Source organism: Myiozetetes cayanensis, unplaced genomic scaffold (assembly GCF_022539395.1).
Source record: "Myiozetetes cayanensis isolate MyiCay16 unplaced genomic scaffold, myiCay2020 scf4, whole genome shotgun sequence".
NCBI classification, from domain to species: domain Eukaryota; kingdom Metazoa; phylum Chordata; class Aves; order Passeriformes; family Tyrannidae; genus Myiozetetes; species Myiozetetes cayanensis.
Window position 1 is genome coordinate 626,557 of NW_026087631.1, and position 26,505 is coordinate 653,061.

At 38.3% G+C, this 26,505-nt stretch overlaps 1 protein-coding gene across 1 annotated transcript in view; it reads right to left on the minus strand.

Annotated features, from left to right (window-relative positions):
- Nucleotides 1–1,029: 1,029 nt before the first annotated feature.
- Nucleotides 1,030–26,505, minus strand: part of FANCC (FA complementation group C) — a 68,086-nt gene continuing 42,610 nt past the window's right edge. The window contains exons 5-15 of the mRNA XM_050328875.1: nt 24,083–24,202; nt 23,241–23,305; nt 21,258–21,422; nt 18,197–18,353; nt 13,175–13,227; nt 11,040–11,139; nt 8,613–8,688; nt 7,698–7,779; nt 4,300–4,471; nt 1,506–1,710; nt 1,030–1,118 (exon numbers count right to left, since the gene is read on the minus strand). Of these exons, the coding sequence (XP_050184832.1) occupies nt 1,030–1,118; nt 1,506–1,710; nt 4,300–4,471; nt 7,698–7,779; nt 8,613–8,688; nt 11,040–11,139; nt 13,175–13,227; nt 18,197–18,353; nt 21,258–21,422; nt 23,241–23,305; nt 24,083–24,202 (1,284 nt within the window). The remainder of the gene's footprint in view (nt 1,119–1,505; nt 1,711–4,299; nt 4,472–7,697; nt 7,780–8,612; nt 8,689–11,039; nt 11,140–13,174; nt 13,228–18,196; nt 18,354–21,257; nt 21,423–23,240; nt 23,306–24,082; nt 24,203–26,505) is intronic.

A 26,505-nucleotide genomic window follows, 5' to 3' on the forward strand; every position in this document is an offset into this window, starting at 1 on the left:
TTTTTGCAGATCAGGAGGGACTTTACTCCTTGTTATCTGCTGTGTTAAACCCAAAGTTCAGTGTGCTAACCAAAACCACAGCCATGCAGCCCAAATCAGTTCCACACCATTCTGCCTTTCATATATTGCCTTCAGTCCTCTTCATATCACATGGAGAGCCTAGTTACACATTAATTATTATACAGATACAGTCAAAATCAATCAGACTGACAAACTCTGGCCTGCAACAGCTCACGACCACCCTGCACTGGGGAACACTCAGTTTTGAGAGGTAGTTATGTTGCTTTCTATGAAGAAGCAAGAAATTGCCTTTGGTTTTTCTGGAAAGGTTTAAAGTAACAGGCTAGTACGTTCATAGAATTGTAGAAATATAGAATTAACTGGGTTGGAAGAGACCTCCGAGACCATCAAGTTCAACCCTTGATCCAACCCCACTGTGATTACCAGATCATGGCTCTCAGCGCCATTACAGCATCACAGCTCAACAGCTGCACTACTCAAGAGAAACTAGAAGTAGCAGACTGTAAATATACACCCCCACCCCCAATTTTATCACTACATTCTTATGCTAAAAAAGAACTTGTTCATTTTTAAACTTGCACCTAAAATGTGAGAATTATCTTAGCCCTTCCTAAACAGAGAAATATTTAGTCTGTTTACTCAGGCAGCTGCATCATAAGAATCAGATGCCTTACACATGCAATACACCCTATAAAGAGCACTCTGCTGCTGAAAGGGAAAAACCTTTGGAAGTGTATAAACTACACACTGGCCTTAGACATGCTTGCACAGGAGTTGTGAACTTCTTCAAGGAATATGGCTTTATAGTTAGGAAAGAATTTCTAATCTCACACTGATACAGCACTGTCTTCAGAGACACAAACACATCTTGAGGTCTGCACCAGTATTCCTGAAGCCTGTCATCCACAACAAGAAGGTACGGTGGCAAGCTTCCAACCTTGTACTCCTCTTCAGCTTTTTTCACACCCTAAGAGACACAGTCTTAGCTCTTCTGTCATTCCTTCTCTCTCAATTACCACACTGTTGTCCTCTTTGACTTTCTAAAGCACCAGGCTTCTCTCCCATCAATTCTAACACCTGGTAAACAGCTGCTCTACCTAATGCAAAACAGTGAGAAGACAGTTCCAGCATCTCTGCAGTGGCTGGAGTATTTAGGCAGTGATTTATACTTGGAGAATCAACATGTTTGCACAGGCAATCTTGATGTATGTAAATGATCTGTAGCCATCTCTTAACTGCAAGCTACTATTTCAACGCTTTCTTCATCTGCATAGTCAGAACAGCAACCTTTTCAGTGAGATTTTATCAAGAAGTGATGGAAACATATTGACCGTATCTGAGATAGATTTGTAGCAAGTTAGGTATAGCTGTTGTAGACAATCCTCCTTAATTCTCTGTTACGTGTTTTCTTTATTAAAAGGTAGAAACTTGAATCCAAAATAGTAAAATACATAACCTGGGAAAAAAAAAAAAATAAGAAACACTTACATGGTAAATACATTCCTGGGCAACCATATGTCCACCAGATGAAAAGAGTAGAAAGTTGGTCAGAAGATGTGTCAAAAGATGCTGGATACAGCACTGCTCCGTACCCGTTATCCTGTGCACAGCAGGCTCCAGATCTCTGAGAGAAAGGTCTGCACAGCTGAAGAGCATCATTAGATGACTGTAGACTGCTTCAACTTCTACCTGTGGGAAATGATTTCAAAGGACACAGGATCAGAGAAGAGTAAAGGTCAAATCTGTGGTATTTTTCTTTTGGATTTGTTCACTAAAAGGAAACTGAACCCTTGGCAGAAACTACCCAAACATGAAAAGAGTTTGAGTTTAGCTGGGAAAACGGGGAAGGAAGGGCTGTACACATTTCTTTTATACTGATTCACACACACAGAGAGGTGGACAGAATGGATTTTTTTATTTTCTTTGGTATTACAAATGGAGCAGACAGGCGTCAAGCCAGGATTTTACCTTTTTAATAATGTAAGGAAATGGAGAAAGTCCCTCAGCAGAACGTGGTCAGATTTTTGCATTGTGGGAAAAAGAACAGAGGCTCCTCAAGGGCTCATTTCAGCACTGCTGCTATAAATCAATTAAATCCCCATGCAACCTGACCTCAGCTGATAAAATGTTCTGGTAAGAATGGAGATTTTTCCTTCTTCCTGTGTTGTTTGCAACTTATGTTTTTATGTTGTGAGTTAGCCAATAAAACCTAGTTTTTACTGAAAGTAGAAAACAGAAGATTTTGGCACCTACATAATGGAAAAAACCCTATAAGCAACTACTGCAAAAAATCCTAACAATAATTCTGTTCACTTTATTAAAAATGAACCAAACAAATTTGTAGAAAATACTCAAATGAGTAATTGCTGGAGCAATAGAAAAATACACCACTGCAGATCCAAAGGAAAAGGACACCTGTTTCTCATCCATATTCATTGGGACAATTTTGTTTCAGACATTGACCTACACCTTTAATAATTTCACATCAAGCAATCTGAAAAGGCTGCTATTCTTGAATTAAGGCCACAATTACATGTGAGGCACAAAGAATACCAGAATCTACAGAAAGGTAGCTGGAATTCAAGGTTCTTTACCCCTCTGTGCCCCCTATGTGCCAGACTGCAGATGGACAGCAGCCGGCTCTGCTCCGAGAGCTCATGTACCCCAGGAGTCTCAGTGCCAACCTCCAAGTGTTCCTTCAATGTTTCAGAACCTAAAGTTATAAAAGGACTCCAACAAATTCACTGAGAAGCAGAGTATTTAGTCCTGCACATATGAGTGAAGTTTAGTGAGCAGCAAAAGTATTTCCCATGCCATCTTAATCCTTAACTGGTGAATGGTGCAGGGGTTTTCAGGTGGAAACCACTTCATTTGAAACTGCCAAAGGGCTAATTCAGAGAAAAAGCAAACACCCAGACATAGGCAGAGGGTTTGCATGGAACTCTGGGAATGTCTCTGGAGTAGCCTGATCCATGCAAAAAAAGAAAAAAAAAAGTCTTAGTTCAGCCACCTAAGAAAAGAATGATAATGAACTGAAATATCAGAACTCTGGGACAAGGTGAGTAACTGCATGGGTTGTCAGTAGAAAAGCTCATTTCTCACTGAAGTTTGTCATGTATTATGACAGAATAACAAACTGATAGAATAGGGGACACACATGGAAATGATTTCATATATGGGACAAAGTGACTTCATTCTTTAGGGCTGGAGTTGGAACAATATTCCACACACTGATCTGCACCTGTAGTGCTTCAATTTCATCCACTCATGTTTATGGCTTACATATTGCCTTCTTTCCCAAAACTGCGTTCTAAAGCCAACCTGATTTCTTTACTTCACCACAGCCCTAACACAGCTCCGCTCAGCCAACATCCCAGCCCCTTAGACTGTAAGAAATTAAAAAAAAATTGCACAAGTGATTGATTGGGATGTGATCTTGTGTTTGTAGTGCCATCTGGGTGGTGAGAGGGGGAGGAAAGGAAATAAAATATTGCACAATACACCGTTGTACATGGACCATTAAATGTAAAAGTAAAGTGTCGTGTACTGAGCTGCATTTTTAAATCAAACAGAATCCATTTTCAAATTAAGGAAAACCAGAGAAGTTGCAGCCAAATTTTGAATGTGGACTTTGTAGATTAGATTGCTTAGGCTAGTTCAAACTTGCATAATAGGTTTCAGTTAAAGGCTTTCATGTATTTTGCATGCATACACAGACACACAGCACTCTTCCTGCAGTAAAGTGCATAAGGTTAGAACACTGTTCCTTCTGTTAGAAATACAGCATATGGGAGTATTACCTACTTATTACATTATCACACATGCCAAAAATCAGTAAATATATGTAAAAGAAATCAGAATAGATAGGCAAGGTTAGGATTCAAGGCTGTGTCTGATAAGTATTTTTTTCTGCTTCAGCTACTGTGATTTCCTGTGTTTTCTTCTCAGAAGATGTCACAACACAGGAATGCTGGATTCTGCCACACTGATTTAAAAAATGCCATCACCAGGGTAGTTTTACTTGTGATTAAAAGCACCCCCCCCAATTCATCCAAAAGAAAGCCTAACCTAAATAACATACTGTAAAAAGAGGAATAATGTTTTCTAAATGTGACAAAAAATTCAAAACCATCATCTTTCTACTTCTCCACCGCCACAATTCCCTGGAGACCTTGTAAAGTCAATACCTTTATTTTTTCTGGTGTGCATGATTAGTTTTATAGCAATGAGATAGACTATTGACTGCTCATTGCCACTTACTATCCGTACATCACCCACCATTGCCTGAGTCCTTTGTTGGTTTTCATTCTGAGGACAGTAGTAAAATGCCAGCAGCCACAGCAAAGGGTCTGGTTGTACAGCAGCCTTCAGTAATTGTTCTGCTGCAATATCCAGCCATTCTCCAAAGCAAGCAACCAAAAACCAGATTTCAAAAAGGTCAGTGAGAGAACTGGAAAATAATGAAGATAAAATTAAGTATTTTTCATTATTTGACATTTTTAATTATTTTAAGTTAACTGCAAAGGGTGCTGCCAGTTTTAAATTTAAACCACTCTTCAACAGACAATGCCTTATCTGCTTTGTGCTGTTTACTCTATTATCTGAATTCATGATCAAATGAGACAGACACACACTCTGCTACTACAGATTGACAGCATAACCGACTATCTGCAACATCACTTTCTAATAAACTGTGAAAAAATACCACGTATGAAAATAAATATAATAAAATTAACTGTTTATACTCTCCAGTTGAAGGATTTTCTAAACTCTAAATCATATATCAATTATTACACTCCAACACACTGTTGCCTTCCACTTTGTTGCTTTCTGGGGTTATTTTCTGGTTTTGGGTAATTTATGAAGCACATCTTTTTTCATAATTCATGAGCCATTACCTTTAGATGGACTAAACGTAAAGTTTTAAAGTATATTCATCTCCCGACTCTTCAAATTCATGTCCTCTTTAATGAAAATTCTGATGGTGTTTACAACAGGGTTATTGCAGTAAGAAAGGTGAGAATGGACTACCCCTCATCTCTACAGTTTCTCACATGCAGTCCTCTAAAGTTAGAGAAGATTAAAGACAAGAGAAGTAATGGGGAGATGCAAACTAATGGTAGGTGTCTCTGAAACAAAAAGTTAAATTAGGTATGGAAGGACAAACAGAAGGACAACTAGGAGATTAAGAGCCAGGAACAATTATTCCTAACAAACTTTGCAAAACTTGGAATAGAGGTTTTTCTTATGTTTAATTCCAGGGGACTCCAAAACTGCTGTGCCACCTTTCCCAGGAAACTCTAAGAGATCTTAGATATTTCAGGAGTTAATGAAGTTGTCTGAGACCATCACATCATTTGGGGAACATGATGAGCTCATAGCTTATCTGAACACTTTACAGTGCCTGTTTTGGACTCATGTACCCTCCACTTCTGACCCCACTGCTTTTTCTGCCTTACCTGTGTCCCACTGTCGTTGCCAAAAGTGGCCCTTCACTTTTTCTGGACTTGCCCCCACAAAAGGTTCATGAGTTGATTTCTGGTTTAATATAACATTTACTGTTCACTGAGATGACTACATATCATAATAAATCTGGATTAGAAGGACACAGAAAGCACTTTGCTGTAAGATTCTTGCCCTGCACTCAGCGCTGGGGAGGCCACCCCTGGAGTGCTGTGTCCAGCTCTGGCCCCTCAGGGCAGGAAGGACATGGAGGGGCTGGGGCAGGGGCAGAGAAGAGCAGGGAGGCTGGGGAAGGGACTGGAGCACAAGTGCTGTGAGGAGAGGCTGAGGGAGCTGGGGTTGTTGAGCCTGGAGAGGAGGAGGCTCAGGGGAGACCTCAGCACTCTCTGCAACTCCTGACAGGAGGGGGGAGCCAGGTGGGGTTGGTCTCTTCTCCCAGGAACCAGCAGCAGGACAAGAGGGCTCGGTCTAAGCTGTGCCAGGGGAGGTTTGGGTTGGATATGAGGAAGGAGTTTTTTCCATGGAGAGTGCTCAGCCATTGGGATGGGCTGCCCAGGGAGAGGGTGCAGTCACCGTCCCTGGAGGTGTTTGAGGTGAGCCTGGATGTGGCATCAGTGCCACGGCCTGGGAACCACGGCAGGGTTGGATCAAGGGTTGCACTTGATGATATCGGAGGTCTTTTCCAACCTGTCTGGTTCTCTGATTCTGTGATTCTGTGATTCACATTTGATGTAAAATATGACTACTGAAAACCAACCTATATAAAAGAGAGGATTGAATATAAGCAAGAGGATATGCTGTATAATAGTATTTTTTTCTCCTCTGCAAATCTTATTAAGTAGAAAGCATGTAGAATCAGGAATAAAGCAATAAAAGAAAATTGAATAGTTTCCTCATGGATATTAGCATTTAAAAATGTGTTAGATCCGTTTTCTTTGTAACTGAGAGGAGTTTGATAGAAAACGTAGGAGTTCTAAAGGCAGTAAGAGTATATTCTGGCAAACACAATACTATTCAAAGTAGTGTACTATCAAGGCAAAGGAGAAAAAGACAATACAAGCTAAGAAAGGGCTGCTAACAAAGGGAGAACAGACATGCTTATATTATTGTAATGCATTATGATGGATGGTATTTGTTTTATTTGTTTGTTCTAAGCCTCAGTTATGTGTTTCTTGAAGCAGCCAGGGTCAGCTCCTGGTCACATTCCAAGGACAGAGAGATTTGACACACTTCAGGGACAAACAGGCAAGGCACAGCACCGAACTGCAGCTCATACAGAAAGTGAGAAGCTGCTAGCAGACAGCCTGGTCTCAGAGGGAAATAAAAAAAGCTTTTTTTCTGCCACTCAGCAACAAAGGAAAGCCCCCACGAGTTAACTGAAACCAAGCATGGTCAGAAGTATCCTTTTCCCAGGACACAGGGAGACAGCTGGGTATTTTGTTCTGCAAGTCTGTTAGGCCTAGGTGATCTGTGTTTTCTGTGAAATATCTCAAGTTTTAAATCAAAATTAATTTGGTTTCTTTGAATTTAAAAGCTGTTTAACATAGTCTTTGGGCAGCTCACTCTCAGAGTGGAGCTAAGCAGACTCGCATCTGAGCTCTATCTCATCACATCTCATCACACTTCTGATTAGAAAGCATTACAGGGCAGCAGCACATAGACATGGATGTTTTTTCAGTCTTTTCATACAGTCCCCTCCCAAAGCAGAATTCATGTAGACAAACAATAACTGTCACTACTGCAACTATTTGGACAACAACAAAAACAAAAAAAAAGCCGAGGGCAACGGGTCAGAGACATGGGGTGTCAGCTCAAAGAGTAATGCAACAAATGATACTGCAGTCTGGCAGGCATTTATTTATGAAAATAGTCAAGAAGCTTGAAGTTTGGATGTTTCCACAACCCTGCAGAAAGGCAATCCCAGCTTCTTCATAAAACAGTTTTAAAAGTTTTTGAAGAGAAGTGGGAGAATAGGCAAGTAAGCATTTCCATTATACACCTAGTTATTTGTTGAAAGGAGGACAAGATTTTGTTTATTCAGAGGCAAAGTTCAGGTTCAGTAAGTAATCTAATTACTATTCTTTAAAACAAAGCTCCCTTTAGAGAATAATAAGAAAGTGAAGAAATGTAGGCACTAAAAACTTCAAATGATATGACTTTTTTGAAAGGTAACATGCAAAGGACAAAAAGGTAGAAAATCTTACACTGCTTACCTAATGTTTGTATCTTCTACTAATGCTTTGAGCGTATCTGAAATGTTTTTCAAGTGTTGACACCAAGATGTAGTTGGGAGTTCTGAGGATGGAGGAGGAAAATAAAACTTTTAAAATCCTAGTCTGTCCAACTATAACATAACAGTGAAACTAACTGCATCAAGCTAGCTTTGAAATTTTTGCAACTGGATTCAGTTATCACAGAGGATTTAAAATTTTGTCTTAAAATTTCCCATTTTCAACAATATCTATTACTGTGTTTCTTAGAACAATTCAGTGGCAAGGCCATGTGAAGAAGTATGGCTGGGAATATTCAAATGAGGTTGATGTTCCTTTGTGTAATTGCTACCTCAATATTAATATATAATCAGTGGAGTAACATTCTTGGAGACTCTTGTACTGAGCTTAAATTATTATTATTATTAATTCAACTATGTTGAAAAGTGGTTTCTTGATCTATATGAATGGAAACCTGAAAAAAAATTTGGTTTGCAGTCTAAAATATCAGCAGAATTCAAGTTTCAGAGACCAACAGAAAGCCTGTTTCTTGTAATAGACATATGAAAATTGTCATTACGACAATAAGGAGATGTAAGTATATAGATCCCAGTACTGATAAGGAGATGTAGTATATAGATCCCAGTAACATGGCTTAATTCCTACACAGTTAGGCACTCTTTCTTTGTTATTCACTTCTGGTTTAGTTTTTGTTAAAGTCATGTCTGTAGTATTGTTAATAAGAAGTGGATGTTCCAGCAGAAAAATCCATTAAAAGAATATTGTTACAATTGCTAAGTCAAACACACCCTATTTAGGAAATGGCAAATGTTTGTCTCCTCCCTTTTAAAGTTATTTTAAGACATATACAGACCATGCAGATGGGTAATGCTGCAAATAGTTCATGAATAAACTTACCAGAAGGACGTCTGAGTAGTGCTCTTACGAGAGGCTGGTGATGGCAAGGGAAGTATGCCTTCAAGGGAAATGCATGCTAAAAGACACAAAATCACTCTTTTAATGGTTTCTGGTCAGTTTGCAAAACAAACTCACAGCGAACAATCTCATCTAAGGTAGTAATTAACAATGCAGACTGAAGCAAGAGAACAGAAAATTAACACCATACTTCATTTTAGGATTTTGCATAAAGAAAGGGGATATTTAGGAAATGCTTATGAGAAGTAATTACTTTAAAAGTATATGCATCAAAAAAGATTCAGAGCATGGAAAAAAATAACATTTTAATAGTCTTAGGCTTTTGCCCTGTTTTCTCCTTAATATGCAGAAGTTAAAAGAGATACTAATTAGTTTAACTTCATTTTCCAGCGTAAACAGATTCATGGATCATATTAAACTAAGAAATAATAACATCTATAGACTCTGAGGACTTTACTGCCATCTGTTCAAAAATGCAAACTTAAAATTCTTAGGATCCGACTCAGCGCACAAATATATACACTCTTCTCAGACAGTCTATGTATCATTGGTATGGTAATGCTCTAAAGGTCTACTTATCAAGAGGATATATAATGTATAATAGGAAATAATGTTGAACACTGGTTTAAAATATTTATCCAGGTATTTAAAATAAAGTTTCCAATCTGAAAACTAATGATAATTCTGAAATGATCAAGGAAAAATAACTCATGAAGAAATTATAATTTCCATGAAATAAAAACATGAACTTTAACTTCATAAAATTACAAGCAACATGACCCAATTTTCCTGAGGTCAGCTTTCACTACCACCACAAACTTGAAGAAAATATTCTAGAATGAAACATGTCCTAACAGTGATCTCAGTACACCCTTTCCTAAATTTCTTCTTCCACTGCTATAGAAATGGTGCTTTTTCCTAAGTAGGTTTAAACCCCATGTTCCATTTACACTTTTTTCATGTCCTGTCAAGGGCAGTCAGACACCACAAAGATGGGTGCCTTAGGAATATGTGTAGTGATGGCATGACCAGTAAAAAAATCAGACATCTGACTGGCCTAAAGTTTAGGAACCAATCCATATTGTGTTTTTGCGTGTCAACTGTTAGTTAACATTATGGACTCATATACTGTGAAACAAGGGATTTTAAAATTCCAGTACTGAAAATAACACTTTAATTAGAACTCCATGAATTAAGCAACATACAAGTTAAATAGAGGAAACTCAGTATTTAAAACCACCTCAGAAAAATTGGCAGTAGTCCATGTTGTAATGCCAGTGGGTGAAGGACTTTCACCCTGAAGAAAATGCATCACCTGAGCAACAGGATTAGCTCGTGGGTGGCTGATGGGTGTGGAATCTTCACCTTGTTCTCACCCAGTGATTCCCACCTCTGGCTACACAGTGTGCTGCCACCCATGCAGGCAGGGTGGCACGAGATTAAAATGTACAGCACTCTGTATTAAGCAAGACTGGAAGACAGACTCAACCACGCTGCTAATTAAAGGCCAGTACGTCCCTAATTACAAGAAGTCCCAACCATTTCCTTAACTAACATCTCCCCAAAAGGTGCAAAAATAAAAGGAACTGGAAATTTTCTTAACTCTACAGTGAAAGCTACTAAATGACAGAGTACTTTCCAAACTTGCATCATATGGAGTTCAAAAACTAAACAAAATGACAGTGTGATTTGGGAACCTGAAATCAAGTTTGCAAGCTATAAACAAGGCAAGACTTTTTCATGCCTGTATTTTGAAATTGAAAAACAAGAAACTGATTTTGCTCTTGTTTAAATTAACACATAGGAAAGTAATTCAACTTAATTCAGTACAGTAAGACCTGTGTAAAAATCTGTGCAGAGGAGATATTAAGCTGGGAAATTTGAAGATCTGGACCAAGTAAAAGTTCTGAGAGGCCAGTATTGAAGACCAGAAACTGAAATCAGTATGTATTGTGTCTTTTACCTCCTGAACAGATAAATATGACTATTCAGTATCTTACAATTATTTAGGGGACTGGGGATGTGGTTGTTTTCTCTGCTTTATTTATTATCAGTGACCCTGCTACTGCAAAAGAAAAATGCATCTAGTGTTTTTCATCCTTTTTATCGAAGATGGGTGCTTATGATCATGTTCACTCCACAGCCAGAAACTTTAGCATCAGGGGAACTGAGCCTGGCTGTACCAGGGTACAGCTGGTAAACTGCTCTTACATATTGGTTTCACAATATAATTTTAAGCACAGGTGAAAATGTTTGATCTGAACTTTGGCATATCTATGCAGCTGTAGAGAGATGCTTTTATGTAGCTCATTATATTCAGTCACCTCTCTTAAGAGTAAAATTGGTTTTTTTCTTGTGAAATTTTGTATTTTGTCACAGAAAAGAAGTTAAGAAAGAGATCTGGACTACCTGCTTGTTTTGATTCTGATGAGCCTCAATGAAGAGCTGTGTAAACACCTGTATTATGGTCATAACTTCTGAAGTTCCATCAGTTTCCAGCAGTGCATTCCTAAGCATTGAAAAGTTAAAATATAACATATCAGATAGGTAGTCTGCCCATCACATCACTGTTAATTGAAAGGAAGAAAAAAAAAGGTATATTCTTTGTAGGTTTAAGGTGTGTCTGAGCTCATTACACTGGTGTGGACACTAACAGAATTACTAACTTTATAGGCTTTTTAGATTTTATTTTTAAATTAAGAAAAAAACCCTGTGGGCAACTAGTAAAAGAAAATAAGCTAGATTTAGTAAACATCTACAATACATACGCAGACACATGACTGGGAAATAGGAACAGTAGGAAATATCCCTGTGATAAAATAATTTAGCACAATTAACCTCAATAAATGTATGCAAATGGCAGGAGAAGTTATTCCAGAAAAAGTCACAATGCTTAGATCCAACCTTCTAACAGGACATTATCCCCAAAAATAAAAGAAGTTTTGTGCCAGCTATAGAAACATAACCGTTTCCAAGAAAGGAACCACAAGTTCTTTATCAGCTGTTCTTTAAAATCTCACATGTGACTAAATCTTAACGTCTGCACACCACTTGATAATTATTGGAAGGATATCAGAGAAATACAACAAAAAGAAACACAAAGTTGCATAAACCAATTTGTCTGCAGCATCTAGGTAACATATACAGTTTGATGTAAACACCAAGAGGACCTGAAACAAGGTATTTTTAAAATATATTACAATATCAATATCAACAGTGTAGAGGAATAAGCACACTACAGAGAAACAATTCAAAGCAAACAAGAGAGCAGGAATGTAGGCTGAGCATGATGATTTTTAGAGACAATTTGTAACATAAATAGCAGTGCAAAGTTTTATTAGGAAATACTGTGCTGGACAAAGTCCTGCATTAGCTAAGAAACAGCAAAGAAACAGCATCTCATCCATTTCCACTATCTACCGAGGGGAAAGGATGCAAGAGAGCTACGCAGTCTCATGTTATTTTCAGAAAACATTTTATACGCCATGACCCTAAACAAGCCAAGAGGCTTGAACAAATTTTGTCTCCTTGGACCATCCCAACATGCAGCCTCAGCCTAGGACACCAGTACAGGCCTGTTAAGTGCCATCAGCTTCTAAGTGCTCCTTGCTTTGGGGAAGTGAGTGGTCTCAGCTCCTCAGAAGACACGCAGCTGTGCAGACACCACAGCAACGGGAAGGACTGCAGGGCAAGAGCTGCCAAGTGCCTCCACTCCCACAATACAGAGTTTCTACAGCAGACTCTTCTGTCAGTGCCTGCACAAACCTAAGCACGCACACAGACACACAGACAGCCCCAAACACATGTCCTGGGAGCCCTGTTTTCTTAAGAAGGAAAACACCTGATGAACAAAGGAAGTCAGTCACTAAATACATTACTGTTGTATCAAATCTGTAATACTGATAGCCCTGGCAGGAGATCTACTTAAAAATATTAAGGCAAGTGAAGCACAGAGAAAAAGCCACTAAAAACAGTGTAGAAAGGATCGGAAGCCCCCATGTGGTAACCAGCATATATTGCTTCAACATAATTTTAATGCATTCGAAACCAAACTCATTATTCACAGGCAGATCAATAGTTTAATGCCATTAAGAGCATATCTAATACAAATCCTGAAGACCTTTAATATAATGTAAAAGAGGCTACAATGGTAAGTGCAAATGTTTTTGCTAAATTACACCTTCATGCTGGCATGGGTCAAGCCATTTCAGCATTTATAATTTTCACCGTGAAATCATATTTCAGCCACAAGTCTCTACTGAAGTACAAAATAAATTGTAAATTTAAAAGGCTAAAATACAATGTAGGTAACTGTACCAATTATCTCATAATGTAACTTTCATGTAAACTTCACAAGATTTTAAACATTTTTCATTATTTGCAGTGTACTACATAAAAGGGGACTTTAAAGAATACAGGTAAAGAAAAAGACATCCTGAAACTATAATACATCACAGACTACAATACTGCTTTTTCTCATGAAGAAAACCTCAATGTTTAAATGGATCACTTGAAACTCTCCCCACCATAATTTCAAAACTTACTTGAAAATTTCATTTACAACTCTGAAAATGGCAGGATGGCTCGCTGCTTGTGGCTGTTGATAAACAAATGAAAGAAAATAAGGTATTAAAAAGAAACAACTCACACAACTGCCACTCTATAATTTACTGCTTAATTCATGGGTGCTATTACATAGCCATTATTAAACTGTAACTCTCAGATCAGCTCTTACTAACCCCTCAGATTTTTTCAGGATTAGCATTCTTAGGATTCTACACAGCAAGACCAAGCAGGCTCAGCAGCTGATAAATGCAAACACCTGGGATCCCAGACTGTTTATGACAACAATCACTACGAATACTGAAGGTGGCAGAGAGAAGGAGCAGGTTGCTGCATGCAATTGCTAGAGGCAAGACACGGGGAGCTAATTTTCAAAAAGCTTTTCTCTCCTCTTTGCAGGCAATACCTTTTGGATGTGCTTTGAGACTCTTGGTACATCTTCAAGACTAAATTCCAGAAATTAAATTGATTTTATTGCCTCTGTCTTTAACAGTATTGCACTCATTTTTGTCCAAGACATTTTTTCACAGTATTATCTTCTTCTGTGAATTTCAGAGTTGCTGCTACAAGCTACATCTCTCAGTGCATGAAAATGTTTTTTTTTTTAAACTAGTGAAGGTTTTTACCATGCTACCACAAAAAAGACTGTTTTGAGGAAGTTGTTATATTAGACAAGCACTACTAACCACACTACTTTCTAATTCCATATTCTTAGGCTTTTATGGAGCATCTAGAATAAAAACTACTTACACATTCCCCAAAGTACTAAATTAAAGCTGAAGTTAAAAAAAAATCCTCACTTTCTGTTTCTGAAGTTAGCACCACAAGATCTGAAAATAATATAGTTCTTGAAACGTCTAGAGTAAAGCATGTTTAATAAAATGCATTCTACAACCTTCAGGAGGCATAGCATTTATAAAATGGCATTTATTGTAACTGCTTAAAGAGCATAATGCACAACTGAAAAGAAAACTTGTAGCCATTTGTTTCAAGCTAAAAAGTACCTTATAGAATATTAATATTGTTGCCTAAATGGTTGTGTGGGAAAAAAAAAACTCCAAGCCAAATTAGGTAGGAGATAAGGATACAAAGGCTTTAATGAGTCCCCAAGCTTTCCAGAACACCCCCAACCCACGCTCCTGAAATAGAGATGTCCACAGTTTTTATAATGATTTTCACCCAATCCCTGTCCGGCCACCACCCAGGTTCTGCCTCTTGGGAATTGGGTCTGGGGGCGTTTTGGGACCCCCTCTTCTTCATCTTCCTCAGAGCACGTAATGTCCTTGGAGGCCTCCCAGAATTCTAGGCCTGAAGGTTGTTGTGTCTATGGCTATATCTTCTTGTGTAGATTTTAGGGTGTCCTCTACAATTCTACCTTGAAAAAGAGACTAAACAGGCCAGTGGAATTTAGGGGAGTTGATAGGGGAATGGGTAACAGGGTTTGCTATGTGTGATTGGTGTGTTAAAGGGTAAAGGGATAATATGCTGCTACTCTAAAATCTACATTTACTACATAACTACTTCTAAGGTCTACAAAAATTAAAAAATCAAAACTCCAGGGTATCATATTAAAAATAATAACAATAATGATAATAGAACATTTTTTAATTGCACACAGACAAAAGCGAGGACTTTGCTCAATACGATCCCCAGATGATAATACTGGAAAATAAAGAAACGACCCTCACTGCTACCATCTAGAAAAGCTCCTCGTTCCCCACAGTTGCCTGTGCCCCACTGGAGGCACCGGGCAGCACCCCAGTTTCAGTTCTGCCCCACTGCTCCGTGCCGTGGCACTGCGCTGCCAGGGCAGACCCGTCCGGAAACCTGGAATGGGACGTGCCTTCCACACCACCCCTCCTGTGGCTCTGGCAAAGCAGAGGGCAGAGAACGCTCTTCAGCGCTCTGGGCTGAAGGCTGAGCTCGGTCACTGCCCCGCAGCCGCTCCGAGCTCCCCCTGCTCACGGACACACCCACGGTCGCTTAGACAGGTTCAACACAGACCAGAAGGGTCCACTAACACATTGCCTCACGTATCAGCATCACATCACAGCTCTTTGGAGCACCACCAGAATGAATGTGCTGCATGCAACACTGAAAAACTTTCTACTCTGTCCTGCCAGACAGCAGCAAACTGAAAATCAAACACTGCCTACCAGGAGCTTGCTCCATCACTTTAAAAACATGCACAATACAAACAAACCCAAAAAGATTCAAACATAGAGAACTGGAGCTGCCTGTGTGATATTGTGATTATATATTTCAAGACTCTGTCCCCCATCACTGGGATTTTTGAAAAAAGGAAAATAGAAAAAAATATACTTTTAACATAAAGTGTCACAGACACAGGTTTTATAGAACCATACTATTTTGATATCTGGAGAATCCTAAATAATTAATTTGTAACACAAAGCCAGAACTGAATAAAGAAATAAGAGAAATATATTTTTATCTACAGTAAAAAAGTAAGTGGCAAGAGGAACAGAATAGAATCATAGAATGCTCTGCAGCAACCAAAAGCAACCACGGGGAAATAAATTGTGCCCAAGGATACACAGCAACAGATTTGAGGTGGTACCACTTGACTTCCAGACTAACTTGCAATTAATTGGACACGAAGCTTCTATGAGTTAAGCACATCTAGCTTGAAGAAAATACTATGCTGCTGTATTTCAAATGTTGCCTGTATTTCCCAATTGTATATTCACATTTCTGAATTTTATATTTTCCAGTTAAAAACAGGAAACGCCAATCACTTTTTTTTGTTATAAAAAATGACTAGTATGTTTTTATTTTGAAGAATACTTATTTTGAAAGCCCAGATATACTTTTACAGAACTTTTAAAAGTTCCTGAATCCATCAATATTATAAATAAATTAGCACTATTTAAATATTTTACTACAGTAACATAGATTTTGAAGATGAGCAATACCATGGGAACTAATTGTAGCTTAGCTGCAATGTAAGGTTTCACATTTTCTCTCTCCATCCTTCCTCCTTTACTCCTTTACTGCCGGTTTCGCTGGCACAGCTCCTAATGCAAGGTGAGTGTGGATCCAGCTAAACTCAGAACCTAGGAATAAGGCACAGCAAGAGGGCAGAGCAAGGATGTGGGAACCAGAGCAGTCTGCAGCTTGGTGTTCTGTCAGGCCAGACAAGTCACCATATCACCCAGTAAAGCTGTCTCTGCTCCATAATGCTGAAGCAAAAGCTAACAGCCCGGGCTGTAACTGCAGAGCACAGTGTGATTGTGGTGCTGGGCTGGACTGGGGAAAGCTCTTCTCCTGCCCTTGGAAGGGGGAAGGGGACATGACCATGCTCTCAAAGATGATTCTGGGGGGACATGCCAGTGTCGAGAGTCAAACTGATAGCCCAGCTGAAGTGCATCTGCCCCTTCACTTCACTTGTTTTTATTAGTTCTGAGTAATTACAGAATTTCCAATAATAATTTCGGTTTAGCCCCAAACCCACAAACATAACAGCATACCATATAAACACAAGTTAGTGGACCATCACACTACAATTACTCTCAGAATTAAAATATGTGAGTATTTCATATCTAGTTTCATAGTTAAGTATGGTGGTTTACAATCATCTGACTACCTCAGATCTCTATGAGGTTTATGTACAGAATGGTTACTGTATCAAGACATTTTATTTACATAAATTACTCTGATAATACATTTATGACAGATTACTGAAATTTCCTTCTTATAATATAATATAATCAAATCACTAACATATTTCAGCCTATTTGTATTCCAAAGGTTTTCTCCCAAATAGAAAAGTGTAAATATAGTTTTGTTTCATGACTCCTCTTTCTATTACCATATCCATAAGGCAAACAGAGCTTCTATCCTATAAATGCTGTAATCCCAATGCCAAAAAATGCACACCCACATTCCTAAATAAATATCCAAATATTTTTCAGGCAGGCTAAATTAATTTTACTGTTGGATTCAAAGTGCTGACTGACTTAATGTCACACAGGCACCTTTACAGTACCCTGTACACATACAAAATATCATTATGCATTTAGAACACAATTTCTGGATCACATATTTTCCTTCTACACTGCCTCTCTGGAGCTCTCATCTCATTGGTTTTAAGTGTTATGCCATCTCCCATTTATGCACTCTCCCCCTTATCATTGCCTATCAAACAGCACTATCCATCTGCCAACTCTCTCTTCCTTAATGCCTCCATTCACTCCACGCCTTGTCCTCAGGACGTCCTCTCCAAATCAGCACTCAAAGCTGCTCAACTGCTCTTGCCACAAGTGAATATCTTGTTTTGAAAGTACAAAACAAAGCAAGCAAAGACAACCTAAGTATGAACATTTTTAATAAATAACAATTGACCAATTCTTAAATATTTTACTTATTTTTATGTATGTAACCTAGATCTTTTATAAAAGATATACATATTTTTGTCCTGAGCTGGTATATGGTGTAGTACCATACAGTATGTACAACTCACAGATTATCTGATATAGAAAAATTAGGAAAGATTTTTGGTACACTAAATAACAGCATTTTAAAGCAAATTTTAATTACAGTTTAGCAAATGTCTTGCGTTAAGAATTTTGTTCAGGTTTGCAAAAAATCCCAAGTAACTAAGCAGCCTATAATAAAATAATCTACAAGGAATTTCAACAGTTTAAACAGCTGAACTCCAAGGGCACAGAGATTGGAGCGAAAACAGATTCAAATCCTCTCTGGCCCAAGTTTATAATTTTTAAAGACAGAGGCAGGTACTCAGCTGCCTCACCAGTGAGATTATCGTTTCTTTATCCATTCCTCAAAGCTGGATGAAATCTTTTTTTCTCTTTACCAATTCCGTGTAAAAATTAAAAAATTATTGATGTTTGTAAGACTCAATATTTGGTTTGCATTAACAAGTCACATGTCATACAGCAGCCACTTCCTTCAAATCTGCTGACATACCTGAAAACTGTCCCGCCTGAAAGAGCAGTGTCAAATGTACTACATGTTGCACCTACCAGTAATGAGTCCTTTATGACACAAGCCACTTCTTCCAGTGAGTTCAGCTGGACGGAAACCAACCGGTCTAAAAGATGCAAGGTAGCTTTTTCCAGGCTTGGTAAGTGACGAAGCCAGAGGCTGAAGACAGCAGATTCAGGAAGGGAGATCTTCTTCCTGGTTTGAGAGAAAAACACTGTTTTCCCTGAGCAACTGTAAGAAAGACAAAAATTTCCTCCTTTTTTTAATATATTGAGGGAAAAGAAGACACAAAGAGCAACCTGAAGCAAGAGAGAAAATTTGTTTACAGCACTACGTTTATTATCAAATCATAGCAAAGGGTGACAGGGGATCATCTACAAATGTAACTTTACCACGTGTGTTTAAAACCTAAAAATGTGGTCATGATGGATCCCAGCAAATGGAAACAGAAGGTTTAAGTCTGGAGTTCCCATTCTCTCTAGGGAAAGGTCCTGCCCAACATTTGTGCTCTTTCAAACCTGGACTAGTACCTGCAGACAGCTGCTGACAGATAAGCAGGAAGGTCCTGCATAATATTTCTGCTGTATAACAAAAGCATTACCTGTCTGTGCAGAGAAGTAAGGAAAAAATTCAAACACATTAATAACAAAAGAAAAAAAAAAAATTACCCTCCAACACTGCCCAGAGCTGTTTTAAAGAGAAATGGTTAAGAAGGCAAGTTATCTCCTCACTAAAGCCTTCATCTATAACTCAGCTGAAGTATAGTGTTGTACTGCTAGGGAAAAAAGGGCACAGTGTGGAACAGCACAAATCAAAATATGCTAAAGTAACCACCCAAAAAGAGAAATCACAGCACAAAACATCCTGGAATACTCTTGTAGCTATTAATTATGACAGACACAAATTAGAAGGTTAAAACCAAAAGAATACATAAATAACAAGAAATATTTGCCTTGGTCTTAAATTTAAAACCCTAAAATTAGTCTGGAGAGGACATGCAAACTAAAGCTATTGATTCAAAAAAGAAAAGTACTGGCAGAAAGAATACTTAACACCATGTTAGGATCTATTTTCAGCATATTTATTTTGCCATACGTTCATTTAAATATCAGCCTTCAGAATTCTGAATTCCATTGAAAAGCTCTATTTTTTTTCCATTCAATACCATGCAATGACTTCAAAAGTGTACATGTGTAGACAAGGAATATATTAAAGTACCCAGAATTTCAAAATTGAAAGCAATGCTCAATTTCAGGATGCTGTTTGATTTAGTATCACTATTAAAGCATGTATGCACATCAAAGTAAATCAAGAATGACAAGAGATTATTTAGGTTTGCCACAGCCATTTTTTTGTTGTTTAGTGGTAACATGGTACATATTATAGACACTATAATATTATAGATATTATATGCCAAGCGTGAAAGCTAATAAACTTACAGAGATGTTCCAACTCTAAGATTTAAAAACCACACAGGAAGCAAAGTGTAGTGATTATACCCCTTCGATTACACTGAACTTGCAGATGGTCCCCCTGGGACAATGCTGAGTTCTGTGGAGCCCTGCAAGCACCAGTATTTAATAACCCTGTTTTCTGGAGCAGGTTTCACCCGTGTTCAGAAGGAAGATGTGTTCAGATCACAGCGACAGTCAGGGAAAATAGACTTCAGTCTTGAGAGGGAAAAAATAAAATGCAAGCACATTCATGTTAAGACCACACGAACTTCAGTGGCAGCCCAGGAACATCTCTTGCAAAGCACGTGTGAGCCTACACCTGCTCTGAGGGAAATCATGCACTTGTGTTAAGGACCCTGCTGGAGTCACTTAGTCAAAAGCCATATGAACTGAAGTATTTTTGCTGACTAGGATAAGTAAGTAGCTCAAAAGTTAAGAAAACAGACGTTTATTTTGGTCCAGAGATGGTCATCCTCCCATTACGAAGTGTCAGAAGTCTGTCATGATGGACTGCCCATGAGCTTACTGAAATGAGGAAGGACCATCCACTCTGAACCTGAGAACCTGCTATGGAACTCTTCCAAACTGCACTACTGCTTGTGCAACTTGTACAACATGAAACCATGAAAGGTGGACAAGTGAAAAAGTGAAAGACTGCTCTGCCTTTTTTGGGCCCATCTTTGACCCCACATTCCTTTTTCATTCCTCTTCCTCAGCTTCTGTTAATGTGTACGAATTAGCAGCTGTGCCTTTCCATTAATTATTTATTTTTTCTGAAGCCCTCAATGGAGCACTACAAAAACCCGCTTTGGAACATCTCAGAAACTATGATGAGTAGAGAGGAAGCAATTAAAGCTTTGTTTAAAATAGCAGAGAAATGGATAATTGAGGTAAAGCGTTCCCAGAAGACATTTTCTAGCATAAAAAGATTTGTTTATAATACAGCCCCTCAGCTACAACTTGAATAAAGCAATTCTCAAACAAAACCAGGCTGTGCTTTCTCTGTCATCTTCCCTTTTCTGGCGTAGCCCATATTGCTGATGTTCAGCTTCACTCAGCTGGTTTTCATCCATAGACTGATTTTATCAGAACAGTGGGTTTAGTGGCAGCAAAACAAGCAAAGTTGTATTTCACAAATTGCTCCTCTCAGACTCATGAAAAGTAGTCTGCTGAAAAACTGGAGAATTTAAAATCTTGGGAACCAGGAACACACACACACAGAAGAAGTGCAAAAACATCAAACATAAGGATCTACCTTGTGCAAAGCAAAATGAAACGGTTCCCAAAATGTCAGGTTAGGAATGGTGATACATTTACATGAAAGATAAATGATATTTCTATGAAAAAAGATCACATCTTTCACAAAATCACTCAAATCTATTGAAGACTTTAACCTCCATTTTAGAGAAAGAGTGGGACAAAGTCCCAGTCTGTATTTAAAGCTGTTATGCCACAATTTGGCATCAGCAATACAAAATTCTGCTCTGCCCTACAACCTCAGCTCTGCTATTCAACCACAAGGGAAATATTTTATTGGAAAGCAGGTGCACAGTGCATTCAGCGTATAAACCCAGAGAAAAGACATTTAATTGAATTAATAATCTTGATGAAAGAGTATAAGCATTACACAGACCACACTACTTACTTTAAAAAGGCCTCATTCACAGCCTCTAGAAACTCTGGACAGAGAATTTCTTTTGGTGAACCTCCATGGTAAAGAAGAAGAGTTTCCAGCAGTGGAGATAGGTCAGGCAAAGTAACGACAGGGACACAGAAAATGGACACAGCATTCACTCGACTGGCTGAAACACTGAGGAAAAAATAAACACAGTTCCTATTTCAGAAAAATCAAACCTTTTAATCTCTAAACTGATAACCTAAAAAAAGACAAAATTAATTGCAAAAGGTTAAACGTAAGAGATACATACCTAACTACAGAAAAATTATTAGGTAATATTTTATTTATTAATTATTTAATTATAAAATATTTTTATTTAGTTCATTGCATATCACCAGGAGTCTAATTATTTACACAATAGTAATTTATTTATAAATTAATAATTATTGCATGACAATTTGTTAATGATTATGTAATAAACTAATTTAAAACAGAAGACAAAATTTGACTACATAGTTTATATTAAAATTATCTATCCCTACTTTTGCTTTTGTTTTTTAGCTGCAGTTCTCTTAAGTGCAATCAAAAGGATCCACTGACATTCAAATGAGATAATTTTTAAAGTATTGACAAAAGGCTATGATCTGCATTTGAAAGTCAGTAGAAAGACAAAATCACACAGCAAAAAGGTATGATCATGTCAAAAGCAGTGACAACAGTAGCATTAGGCAATGTGTTCCCTTTTTATGGTCACAGATCTGGGCTTAATTCACTCTATTTATGTGATGTTGATGAAGAAATGATTGTTCTCACAGACTACACCTAGACATATCGAAACACACCACACATGTTGCAGGGTGTTTATGAGCATCTCTGCGAATCTGGGTCGGAGGTCTGGCCAAATCACTTTGCTGTTTCCAGACCATCCACTTTCTCAGGCTTTCATCCTTAGAAAAAAAGCCCAAGGAGGCAGTCATAGGGTAAAAATTGTGCTTGGATCAAGGGTTGCACTTGATGATCTCAGAGGTCTTTTCCAACCCGGCTGATTCTCTATGATTTTTATGCACACATCCATCACTGATGCCTTGCTTTTAGCAGGGGTGCCTGCACCCACATCCACCAAGCCCTGATGACCTTGCACAAACCAGCGCTTCCAGCCTGAGCCAAACAATCACGGCTCTGCCAAAACAGCCGCCCGCCCCTCCACACCAGCACCCGGGTGGGGGCACCAGGACAGCTCCTCAGGGGATATAACCCCCCTGAACTGTATGTTTTGCAGGCTGCTCTCCCACACCACTCCCCAACAGGCGAGACACCACCAACGACAACAGCCACCAATTCGCCAGAGACCTGAGTGGTGACTTTTACTCTTCTCTCCCTTACTTTCTCTCCTTTCCCCTACACATTTCCCTGGTGCTCTTTCTCTCTTTCTTTCTCTCTTTTCTCTTACACATTTTCTTGGGTGGCTATATTACAACCCACAGGGCTAAAACCTGCTTTCCTTGCAATACCTTTATATTGCCGTGTTACTTAAAATTGTAACAACCCAAATGGCTCCATACCTGTTTTCCTTTGCAACCAAATTGTTCTGAAATAATTTATATATTTATATACATACATATATCTCCAAACTCTGATCACCTACTATTATTTTTTACTTTTATTCACTCAAGTGGATTTCATAATAAAACAAAAGTTACTCCTGCCTGGTAGAGGGAGTCATAACAGGCAACCTGATCTCCTGGAGGTCTCCCTGCAGGGAACACCAGCAGGGGAGCTGATCTAGATAATATCTGAAGGTCTCTTCCAACCATTCTATGACTCTTAGGTTAAGTCTAAACTCTTATGCAAAGCCCAACCTAACAAACTCGTTCACACCTTAAATTATCTGCATAAAAATCCAAAACTTTTCAGCTGAAGCCTAAGGAGCCCAAGACTGTAAAAGAATCCTCACTGAACTGTAATGATCCAAACCAAAACATATCAAAATTATGTGTAGTTAACACCTACCTCCTCTGAGTGTTAAGTCCATTGAACTGATTTTCTCTGAGTTCTGCTACTAATGAAAAGACCATCTGTAAAATAAAATAAAAATAAATCATACCAAATAAATTACACATTCTGCCAATAAGCATACATTAGTTGCATGGTTCTCTGCGTGACTGATGTACTGTAAAGGTTAATAACCTTCTCTGGTCATCTAGTTTGATTTTTTGATTTTTTAACTACTGATGCCAAATTAAAGCTCTCCAGATCACTGAATAAACTATGCTGCAAAATGGTTTTGTTAACACATCTTATGCCTTAGACATTTTAAAGTTAAAAAGACATTCCTTTTAGTTCTTCACCAAGAGTTAAGGCAAAATTTTCAGAAGAGCATGACTACTAATTTTTAAATGTTTTACCTAATCATAGTAAAAAATACTATGAAATATTATTCCCACTATTTTTATATATTAAATATAAGATTCAGGGCTCCTCTACCATTTTAAATGCAGTGGATACAGTCAAAGAAACATTCAGAAGTTACATTCATACACACACAAAATAATACATATAATTTTTGATTTCACGAGAAAAATAATGATAGGACAGTTCGGGTTTTTTTTGCTATAACACAACAGCAGTGGGAATTTTGTTTTTATGAACATCTATTAGAGTGTAATCTAATAAAAAAATATCCAGAGATCTCCCACTTCTTTTTTTTCCCTTAAAAGGTTGTAAAAGTAACTAAGGTAAGAAAAGATAAACAAAGTTTAGTTCATGTTCCTTATCACAATGACAGTTCCATGTATGTGCTTATAAAGTGGTGATTTATTATTAACAAAATCTCAATTGCACAAAATACTTACATTTTTAACTAAGTGACAATAATAATCTGCTGACGTGCAGCCCAGAGTTGATATGAATGGACTGGTTTCAGCTTCATTACTTTCCCACTTAGAAGAAGAAAGGAGATGGCACAGCAAACTCTGTGAGAAATCAACAGAAGGGCAATAAAAAAAGTATTAGGCTACGACATGCTGTGTAAAAATAAATGACCGCTGTTGAACTCTGCCTGGGGCGAGATCTTTTGATGGGTCGTGGCCATTTTTCACCATCGGCACAGAAGAGCAGGCAGCTCCCATCAGCCACAGGGAAAATGCTGCAGCTGCTGCAGCCAAAGGTGGGTTCACACACCACACGATTTCAGCGGCTGCCCAGCAGCAGTGGGGACACCAGAACCAGACAGGCGTTCAGGAGGTTTCAATCCTCTGGGAGCCACTTCAGTCTGACAAGGTTTAGAGACCAAAAAAATTATAAAAGTCTCATTACCTCATTTTCTCCTTTCAGAGACCCGAATACTTATGCATGCTTTTGCTGAACATCCCTAAGCAACTACTTCAGAGGTCCTGGAACTAAATATATTCATTCCATGTGTTCAGTGTTTGATTAATGTGAGAGAGAAGATACAATTAGCAGAATGCACCAGGTCTAAGAAAATTCACTGCTACCAAAATAAGTGACAAGCCTTTGGGACACCTTATTTGACATAGTTTAGGATTCTTTTACTACCTAGCAGATTTACGTTAAATGTCTAACTATCCTTTTCCTATCTTGTAAATATTTTTTCCTAAACGGCCCTCAACAGGAGAAACTGCTGTTCTGTTGCCATGCAGTGACTTCCCTAAAACTAGAGAGGAAGGGAAAAGCTGTGGCAGTACAGTTTCAAAACAGTAATTTACATGCAACTTTTGTATTCATAAGGAAAAGACATAAAAGGGTGCATTTTCAAAATGTATAAGCCCCTAAATTCATCAAAAGTAAAAGCTAAAATCTATTAAATTCTAATTCTCTAGACAGGCCTTAATCAATTTATGAACATGAACCTTACATACTTTTGTTGTCCTTTTCAACTGTTACTTAAATTTTGTTTTCAGAACACTGATGTCTGAAACATGAAGGGTTCAAACAATTAGTTTCTGCCAAAAAGGTCAGTTTACCAAACAGAATGAGATAAGGGACAAAACTGCAAGTTGAAAACAAAATAAAGGAGGCATTAGCAACAACAAACCTGGGATATCACTTCTGCTAGAGATGAAGTACAAAATCTTGATGAAGTACAAAAATCTTGACCAGTGACAATAAATATACAAAGCTCTGACAAGGACTTGACCAGTTAACATGCCAGCCTATGACAGCTAAATGAGGAAGGCGCTTAAAACCCCATATATTCACCTGTAATACTACAAAATATATTATCTAGAGACCCTCTCTGTAACCAGAATTTTCCTAAGGATAAAAGTGATCAAACACTCTTTATGTATGTGAAGAATAATTTCAAAACTATTTTCTCCCTACCCTTGTGTAACAGTCATCACTACCCATGCAATAGAAGAAAGGCAAGACAGAATTGCTATGCATCATCAGTCTGAATATGGCCTCCAACAGTTTTGTGACTTGTCTTTAGGGGTTTTTTTTGCTTATTTGTTTGGATTATTTTTTTGTTTCTTGTTCATTTTCTGAGCACTTTACCAGATCCATGATAGAATTTAGCAGATTTTATTTTATTTTGAAATGTACAAAACCTCTGAATAGCCAGAAGGGGGCAAGGGAAACACGGGCAAGGAGATACTGTAGTCAAGATGAAAGGAAGTCTTAGGTATGTATATGACAGATATGCATTAGACTGGAAAATGTTTAGGATTCAGCTCTATGTCTTAGGTATCCATTTTAGTGACACTGTCGCCAGTGCAAAGCCTGAGACAACCCTACATACAACAAAGATAGAGAATTTGGTAACAATAAGTAAAAGCATTCATCTTTTATGGTTTAAAAGCTTTCTTGCTTTTCCAAAACATACCCAGAAAGATCTCCTTCTCTGTAAAAAATGTATCTTATTTACTGCACATAATTCTGGTTGCAATAAATGCTTACTACTTGATACTGCATTAGCAGAGAGTTGTCCAAAAGAAAATAAATATTGACACTTCCCTCACGCTTGATGGATGGGCTATTAGAAGGATAAGTAATCACGGCCATGTCCAAAGAGTTACAGTCAACGGCTCGACATCCAAGGGGGACCCAACACCATAAAACACTGACACGAGCCAGCAGTGTGCAGGTGGTGCTCTGAAAGCCAGGGACACGGGAACAGACTACCCCGAGCTCAGGGGGACGACCCAGCCCTGGCAGTTCCACTGGGGAACTGGTCTGGCAGAAGGTGTTCCTGGCAATGGCAAGGGGGCTGTACAAGGTGATAGCTGAAGATCCCCTCCAAGCCAAGCCAGTCCAA